General features: G+C 49.8%; 1 protein-coding gene across 1 annotated transcript in view; it reads left to right on the top strand.

The window, feature by feature from the left end:
* The first annotated feature begins 878 nt into the window (after positions 1 to 878).
* The window catches only part of HOMER2 (homer scaffold protein 2), a 73,795-nt gene continuing 65,066 nt past the window's right edge, over positions 879 to 9,607 (top strand). Inside the window, exon 1 of the mRNA XM_056865679.1 lies at positions 879 to 1,000. Within this exon, the coding sequence (XP_056721657.1) occupies positions 879 to 1,000 (122 nt within the window). The remainder of the gene's footprint in view (positions 1,001 to 9,607) is intronic.

The raw sequence follows: 9,607 nt of genomic DNA, 5'->3' as shown, positions 1-9,607 counted from the left end.
ACCAAGGGTCTGATTAGGTATAAGGCAGCTTCATGGGGATAGGCCATGGCTCGGGGTAGAGCCTCTGCTTGGCATGCAGAAGGACCCCAGGTTCAATCCCTGGCATCTCCAGTTAAAGGGCCCAGGCAAGCAGGTGATGTGAGAGACCCCTGCCTGAGACCCTGGAGAGCCACTGCCAGTCTGAGTAGACAAGATTGACCTTGATGGACCCATGGTCTGACTCAGTAGGCCATGGGTCAGGCAAACAGGTGATGTGAAAGACCTCTACCTGAGACCCTGGAGAGCCGCTGCCAGTCTGAGTAGACAATACTGACTCTGATGGACCAAGGGTCTAACTCAGTATAAGGCAGCTTTATGGGGATAGGCCATGGCTCAGCGGTAAAGCATCTGCCTGGTTTGCAGAATGTCCCTGGTTCAATCCCAGTTCAAGGAACCAGGCAAGCAGGTGATGTGAAAGACCCCCTGCCTGATACCCTGGTGAGCCGCTGCCAGTCTGAGCAGGCGATACTGACTTTGATGGACCGAGGGTCTGACTCAGCATAAGGCGGCATGCGTCTCCAAGCCCATACGCTGCGAGCCACCCAGGCGCGCACCGCCCAAGGCGCCCACTTTGGCACGGGAGGCCAGGGAGACAGGAGCCCCGGGCGAAGCCCCCCGGACGTCTCTGCGGCTCCGGCTGCAGCAGCCCCCTCCTCCACCCCCGGCCGGGGAGACTCCGCCCCGTCCCGCTCTCCCCGCCCCGGCTCGCCATCGCGTGCGCCTCACTCGGCTGGCAGCGCCGCGGCGGAGAGGGGGCTGCCGGACGCGCCGCCGCCGCGCCAGGAGGGGACCCAGCCCCGCAGGGCAGGAGGGCGCGCCCCCGTCCCACTGCGTCCACCATGTGCGAGGTGGGCACCCGCCCGGCGCTGCCCGCCGGGGAGCGGGGCGGCGGCGAGACCCCTCCGGGCAGCGCGCTGTCGCCGCCCGCCCTGCCGCCGGGGGAGAAGTGCCGGGAGATGGGGTGAGTTGGCCGCGGCTGGGAGGGAGGGATGGATGGAGAGGGCGCGCCCCCTGATGGCCGGCCGGCCGGTCCGCCCCGGCCCCGCCGGTCCCGAGCCCGGCCGGGCTTGCTCGCGGGGAGGCGCGCGCCGGTTGCCTTCCCGAGCCCGGTCCTTTGCAGCGCGGTGGAAGGAGCCTTGTAGCGGGCGCCCTGGGCGGAGAGCCGGGCCCTTCCCTGCGCATCCCGATCCTACACCTGTTTCTAGGCAGGGGCCACTGCGTCAGCTTGCCCGATGGCCAGTGAGGGGGCCCCCTTCAACATTAGACAATGCGTTAAAAAGAAAAGTTGATAAAAATTAAAGGATAGGCTGATAGTGGTGGGTTGGGCCCCCTTGGTCTCCTGGCAACCAGTATTTTTAGACCCAGTCCGCCACTGGACAGGTGGGGTTTGCAGCTGGACAGGTGGGGCTTGCAGCAGCAGTGCATTCCTAAGGAGAGTTACTCCGGTCGAAGCCCTTCGTCTGCAAGATCGTCTGCAAGATCTGAGCAACGCTGTCAAAGACAGGACATTTGGGAGGACTTTGATTCATAGGGTCGCCATGAGTCGGAAGCGACTTGGTGGCACTTTACACACACACACACACGAGCCCATTGAAATGAATGGGCTTAGACTGGAGTAACCCTCCCTAGGAATGCACCGTTAAGTGTGCCTAGGGTTTTGGCTGGAGCACCTTTGGAGAGCTTTGCCTCGGTTTCTGTCGCTGCTCCCGGTTGCCTGGGAAGTCAGGTCGAAATCCCACCTGCCGCTGAGAGCTCTTTTCAACCCCTGCCCTGTTGTGGAGGCACCCCTGTGAAAAAGAGGCGCTTTTAAATGCACTTGCACATGGTTTTTGGTTTCGATTAGCCACGCAGAAAGACCGGTGTGCGGGGCCGTTCTAAGCAGGTCTACTCAAAAGCAGACCCCTCCAAGGCCAATAGGGCTTACACCCTGATAAAGGCCATTTATGCATGGAAAGTTTTGCCTTGGATGTGCCACTCTCTAGATGCACATTTCCCCCATCCGAATTATAAAAACTCTGCACGGGGTGTGTGTGTGTGCTTATTTTTGAGTGTTGAGAATTCAGATGGGGGAAATGTGCATCTATTGAGTGGCAAATCCAAGTCAAAACCTCCCGTGCATAAATGGCCACAGGGCCGTTCTAAGTAGGTCTACTCAAAAGCAAACCCCTCCGAGTCCAATAGGGCTTACTCCCTAATAAAGAGCGCTGAGGACTGCAGCCTTAAAATCGCAGTTTGACCTTCCTGTGCTTCGCACGGGGCACATGGGACTGGCCTCTTCGGTTTCAGCCGGAGGGAAGGAAGGGAGAGAAAGCTGACGCCTTGTTGAGAGCAGAGGGAAGGGGGTGGGTGGGCTGTGGGATATAAATTAACAAAAAATACTAAATGCCAAAATACTTGCCGCATGTCCTCTAACACTTAGTTACGCCTGGGAGAGCATTTTTCCCCCTAAGGAGCCTAAAGTCTGGTAGGTGCCGTGCAAATTAAATCTGGGAGGCAAGCCCTGCCCATGGGCATGGGGTGTAAATGAGATGGAGACAGGAGGGAGAGGAACAAGCCCCAACAAAGCATCCACCTAGCAAGGCTGGATCCAAAGACAGCATCTGAATCAGCAGCTGCGCTACCATCTCCTTCTCGTCCCTCCCTGCCCCAAATGAGTGCAGCAACCCCAAGGCATGCTTATCTGGGAACCGGTCCTATCAAACTTGGTGGGGTTTACACCTGAGTGAACAAGTCTAGGAAAGCAGCATAGATCACTGGGGTGGAGTGCCATGTGGTAAGGGCCAGGATCTGTTGCATAAGTACGGTCTGGGCTGGCTCCAAGCAGCTGGGCTGCACAATCCTAGAGCGGCCCTCGGAATCCCTTGCAGTGTCGCAAAGGATGCTGGGGGAGCACATGACTCTGTGCCATGCTGCGAGTGCCATATCTGAGCGATCTCTCCCAGGGCTCAGCTTCTTTGCCCCACAAGCTCCTTTTTGGGTCATCAGTGTTTGGGTCGGGTCTGGGCAAGGTACTGGTCAACAGGAAGTTCGCAGAAAGTTTGTAACTCGTGGAAATGTTTGTCATCTGCTTGCTTATCCGCGTGTACCTACTTTGGTATTGCAGTGATGGTTTGAAATTGAGAGGGAGAGTATTAACATTCTTCCAGGTTATCGAAGATTCTCTGTTGATTGCGAAGTTGTGGTGATTTTCGCTGCCTGTAAGAAATTGGCCATCTACAGGTGTTTCTAGGGTTGCCAGCTCCAGGTTGGGAAATACCCGGAGATTTTGGTGGGTGGAGCCTGAGGAGGGCGGGGTTTGGAGAAGGGAGGGTCTTCAATGCCATAGAGTCCAATTGCCAAAGTGGCCATTTTCTCCAGGGGAACTGATCTCTGTCACCTGGAGATCAGTTGTAATAGCGAGAGATGTCCAGCTAGTACCTGGAGGTTGGCAACCCTAGGTGTGTCTAATGCGCAGTTGGTCGGGATGTCTGCTGAATTTGCACCCAGTGCTGGAGCTAACCTATCCATTGTTGCTTTTTTGATGGGCATGGAGCTGTCCCATTTGTAGCCTGATAATACATTCTGGTTTGCCTGCAAGAATCCCAATTTCTATTGAACTTCGAGCCTTCCAGGGTAACTGGACCTCCCAAGTGGGCAGGCATCTACTATATTTTGGAATTGGGGAGCAAAGTAAGCAGCCTATGATTGTAAAATGATCAAGTTTACTATCTGCAAATTCCAACATGCGCATTTTTGGGATCAGTTGGCGTTGCCAAATTCTCAGCTGACCGCTTTAGTTGTGCTTTTAATTGCTCATAATTTGCATAGATTAGCTGGCAATGGTTTCTGTCCTCTGAAATGCTTCACTTGGAAGCATCTTCCTGGCTACTGTTGGGTTTAGAGTGCTGGATGAGATTGATCTTTGGTCTGATCCTGCAGGGCTTTTTTGTCTTCTTCCCTTTCGGCTGGTTGCTTCTGCGTGTCAAGCTTAAGGGCCAAGAGCAGGCCGGTGTGTGTGTTTTTCTGCTCATTTCGACAGCTTTAGTTCGTAGGGGAAGTTTGAAATCATACTTCAAACATTCTTTGTTGGCGTATGTCGTTGGACCTCTTGATGATACATCTAATTCACATCACTGAATGTTGAGTTCTTTACTTCATCGAATGCTGAATGTCTTTACTCGTACTTCACAATTGCATCTTGTCATGTTTATTGAGAGCTGGGATGGTGTAGTTGGTTACAGGACCCAGGAGACCTGGGTTCAAGTGCTCACTGAGCCAGAGCTGGGATGTTGTGGTGGTTACAAGACCCCGGAGACCTGGGTTCAAGTGCTCACTGAGCCAAGAAGCTTCTGAGTTGCCCTTAAGGAAGGTCATTGTCCCTTAACCCAATCTACCTCACAGGGATGTTGTAGTATGTGAGTTGTGTATGTGGCTTTTGAGTTTCACAGAAGAAGAGCAGGAGATATTGTGTTATTAGCCATCCTGTTGGATTAAAAGTGCCCCAATACTTTAAATCAAAAAAAAAATCCTCACGAGAACATTATGAGATGAATTACACTTGGATGCAATGACCAGAGTTCCCAACGGACTAAAAAGTGATCTGGCCTGCTCTGTGCCTGCAGTTTACCTCCATATCCTGAAAAGATTCATCTGCAGATGTCTCCACAAGCAGATGCTTCTAAAGTTAATGGAGCAAGCTAGGCTGGTGTTTTTAAGGTCAGTTGGCAACACTAGTAGGGGTGTTGAAATGTGGGTCTGCATCTCTGTGGCTGACCTGGGTTCTGGCAGATAAGACCCACCGGGAGAATCAGGAAGGGTCAATAAAGCCAGCTCCCCAAGGTGAAACCTGGAAAGAAGCATAAAATTGGCTTCCAAGGCCATGTAGTGGATTGGCATGTATTTAACTGATCTAATGGAAATATTACCAACATATTTGTGAGGAAAAAACACATGGAAAGACAAGATTGGCTTGCTTAGAGACTTAGTAAGGGCAGCAGACCGGACTGTTGCTTCTTCTCATAGGCTGCAAGTTCCGAGACAAATGCAGCAAAGCACATTTTGCAACTGAATGCTGCTTCTCCCAATGCTGGCAGGAGACAATCGGAGCCCTAGAATTCTGACTTGTGAGAATACAGGATTTTAACATGCCATCCTTACAGATCCACTGCCTCTTTATTTTGCCACAGACATCTCGGTTGCTCTCTGTGAGAATTCACCTGTAGTCATTCCTCTTCTAACTTCTTTACCTGTTTATATATTAACTCTCTGGGAAGGATGGCCCAGGCCTCCAACTGACTACTTCAAAACAAATCAAAGCGTAGAGGCGTGAGTGGTAAATTCTTGCCAGCTGAGATTTCCATGTTCTCATGATAAGAGGGACATGTTAGCCTTATCTGTCTTCCACAGGAGTTGTGTAATGGAAGGTGTGAAGGGCATGACTCCATTGTCACAACTTAACTAAATGCAAAATGGGAGCCAAATGCTTAAACATCTGACAAAAGAGAAATGAGTATGTCATCGCCTTGGAGGAATGGCAGAAGTTCCTTTTTTGTAGAGCTTTATAATGCCTGGCTTGTGCATATTTTGTGCTTTCCCCCCAAAAAAAGTGTTTATTTTATTTAGTCAATTTATATACGGGGAGGGACTGTGGCTCGGTGGTAGAACATCTGCTTGGCATGCAGAAGGTCCCAGGTTCAATCCCTGGCATCTCCAGTTAAAGTATCTGGCAACAGGTGATGTGAAAGACCTCAACCTGAGACCCTGGAGAGCCACTGCCAGTCTAAGTAGACAGTGCTGACTTTGATGGACCAAGGGTCTGATTCATTAGAAGGCAGCTTCATATGTTCATATGTCCTTGATGTAAAAATATTCAAAAGGAAATGGAAAGTTTTAAAAAACCTTTAATTGCAATTAAAAAAACAAAGCCATATAAAACTGTTAACAAAAATTGTAGCAGCAATATCAACATTCCATTTATAACAGATTGACAGCAATCAAACTAACCATGCCTGCCAAATTAAAGTGGATTAATAGAATAAATTGGCAAAATGAAATCCGCAGATGGGGGGTTATGGACGAGTATTAAAAGCCTCATGAAACAATGCAGTCTTACCCTGTTTAAAAAGGCAAGGAACCACCCTCCCACCGAGTTCCATAACAGTGGGGCAGCCACAGAAAAGGCCCCGCTTCCTAATGGATATCAACCTGACAGCTCTGTGTGATGGTATACATGGCAGGGCCTCATTTATTGGTGTCAAAGAGCAAGAGGGTGTTAACATTCATTTATTTGTTTACACACTGTCCAGCCCACCAGTTAAGATCCTCATCCTAATGCCCGCTCCATTTGCCTCTTCCTGCAGAGGTGAGGTGGGTGTTTTTTCCATTGGTGGCACTTGGGCTTCCAAGAGCTTGGGAGACCATGGGGGTGCGCGAATCATGTAGAAGAAGAGTTGGTTTTTATAAGCCGACTTTCTCTCCCACTTAAAGGGAGACTCAAACCGGCTTACCATCACCTTCCTTTCCCCTCCCCACAACAGATACCTTGTGAGGTGGGTGGGGCTGAGAGAGCTGTGACTATCCCAAGGTATCCCAAGGTCACCCAGCTGGCTTCGTGTGTAGGAGTGGGGAAACCAATCCAGTTCACCAGATTAGCCTCTGCCGCTCGTGTAGAGGAGTGGGGGATCAAACCCGGTTCTCCAGATCAGTGCCTACCTCTCCAAACCACCACTCTTAACCACTACACCACACAGGCTGTGTGCTGTAATGTCGCTCTAGGAATCACTGGAAACTCTATATAAAACGATAGCATTTCTGGCGATTCCTAGGGCCACGTGACACTACTTCTGAGTCTTTCCTGGAAGTGGTGTTACTTTTGAGTGCAAGGGGTACTACGGAGGAGGTCTTAAGAACATAAGAACAGCCCTGCTGTATCAGACCAAGGCCCATCAAGTCCAGCAGTCTGTTCACACAGTGGCCAACCAGGTGTCCCCAGGAAGCCCCCAAACAAGATGACTGCAGCATCACCATCCTGGCTGTGTTCCACAGCACCCAAGATAATAGGCATGCTCCTCTGATCCTGGAGTCTTCTCCCACAGCTGAAGACCTGGCAACCCTAGGTGGCACCTTGCCGCTGGTATACCCTTCCATCGGAGATGGCAAAACCTCACACACACACATACATTGGTTATAAAGTCAGTGTGGTACAGTGGACGGAATGTTGTGCTGGAAGTGGAGAGTATGAGGTTTAAATCCCCATTCAGCGATGAAACCTATTGTGTGACTGAAGACCAGTCACACACTCCCAGCATAGCCTGCCTCACAGGGTGGTTGTGTGGATAAAACGGAAGAGAACCCTTTATGCTGCCTTGGGCTCCTTACGGAATATGTGGGATAAACACACTGTTTGATGTACACCCATCCTTAGAAGCCCGGCATGAAACACAAGGTGGGACATGGGAGCCGTGTTCTAGTATACAAGGAATAAATAACTTTACAAGAAGCTTCAGTATACTAGAAGGGCTTTTATGTATTTTCTGCCGTGCATTATGATACTATTATATTATTAGGATGTTTACTAGACTAAAGAAGAGCCCTGTGGTGCAGAGTGGTCAGGACTGCAGGACTGCAGTCCCAAGCTCTGCTCACGACCTGAGTTCAATCCCAACGGAAGTCGGTTTCAGGTAGCCGGCTCAAGGTTGACTCAGCCTTCCATCCTTCCGAGGTCGGTAAAATGAGTACCCAGCTTGCTGGGAGTAAAGTGTAGAGGGCTGGGGAAGGCCCTGGCAAACCACCCAGCAAACAAAGTGCCTAGTAAACATTGGGATGTGATGTCACCCCATGGGTCAGGAATGACCCGGTGCTTGCACAGGGGACCTTTACCTTTTTTACTAGACTATAATTCTATGTCTGACCACTGAGGAAGGCCTTTTTTAGGCTGAAATTCATTTGGTCCTTATTGGGTCCTACTTTGGTCATTGTAAGATTTTACATCGAATGTATATGAGTTTTCATGTATTGATAAAATGGAAGAGAACCGTTTGTGCTGCCTTCAGCCCCTTACAGAATATGTGGGACAAAAATCAGAGGCGTTTCAGTCGAATGATTATAATTTCATTAAAAGGAGGCAATTAAATATAATACTCTGGACTGATCAGCCTGGACCGGGAGAGAGAGAAAATGACCGAAAAGCGACTTGACAGAACCATAATGGGAAAGGTTCTCGAGTTCAGTCAAATATACAAAGTGACTTCAAAGCTGAGGAATGGCTTTCGACACCTCTGTGCTTTCGTCAGCCAAATGAGCACATTGGCCTTTTTGCATTTCAGCTGTTGTTTGTTGGAAGATTCTCTGTTTGCTCAAGAACCCGTTCTAGGCTTTCGGCGTGTCTCTCTGCCACCTATCATTGTTAATGTTTCCAGGAACTCCAGGCTTGTGCACACCTAATCGCGCTTACTCAGAAGCCGGCTCCACAGAGACTGACAAAATGTGCTTCCAAATCAATGCGCTGAAGACCGATACGCTGCCAGATTTTTAATAGCACGGCCCTCGGGGCCCTTCACGCGGAACCTTTTGTTTCTGTGGCAGGAAAAACCCCTTTTTGTTTTAGCGCATGCTGAAAAACACATTTATAGCGGTATGACATTAGTCATGCCGGTGCACCCATCAGAGATCTGAGATTGGCTGCAGCTCTCTGTTGAAATGTACACTGCAAAGTCCTAAAAAGGCCTGGGAACAGGACACCTCAAGGTCAGCATCCGTGGGAATCTCCTCTTGCCCTTGGCTCTGCTTCAGTTTTTTCAATATATCTTGATGACAGTACTACGAGGAATTGAGAATAAAACTGCTGATATCATACTGCCCTTGTACAAATCTATGGTGAGACCACACTTGGCATACTGTGTACAGTTCTGGTCACCACACCTAAAAAAGGATATAGCAGAGCTTGAGAAGGTGCAGAAAAGAGCAACCAAAATGATTAGGGGACTAGAACAACTGCCCTACAAGGAGCTGCTAGAACGCTTAGGGCTGTTTAGCTTGGAAAGAAGGCGGCGGGGGGGGAGACACGATAGAGGTCTATAAAATTATGCATGGTTTGGAGAGAGTGGACAGGGAGACTTTTTCTCCCTCTCCCATAATACTATGGGGGTCATCTGCTGAAGCTGGAGGGTGAGAGATTCAAAACAGATAAAAGGAAGTATTTCTTCACGCAACGCATAGTTAAATTGTGGAACTCCCTGCCCCAGGATGTGGTGATGACTGCCAACTTGGAAGGCTTGAAGAGGGGAGGGGACATGTTCATGGAGGAAAGGGGTGTTCATGGCTACTAGTTAAAATGGATACTAGTCATGATGCATACCTATTCTCTCCAGGATCAGAGGAGCATGCCTATTATATGAGGTGCCGTGGAACAGAGGCAGGATAATGCTGCTGCAGTTGTCTTGTTTGTGGGCTTCCTAGAGGCACCTGGTTGGCCACTGTGTGAACACTGCTGGACTTGATGGACCTTGGTCTGATCCAGCATGGCTTTTCTTATGTTCTTATGAGCATGCCTATTATATCAGGTGTTGTAAAACACACGCAGGATGGTGCT

Source organism: Euleptes europaea, chromosome 20 (assembly GCF_029931775.1).
Source record: "Euleptes europaea isolate rEulEur1 chromosome 20, rEulEur1.hap1, whole genome shotgun sequence".
Taxonomy (NCBI): Eukaryota; Metazoa; Chordata; class Lepidosauria; order Squamata; family Sphaerodactylidae; genus Euleptes; species Euleptes europaea.
This window is presented reverse-complemented; position numbering and strand designations above follow the sequence as displayed.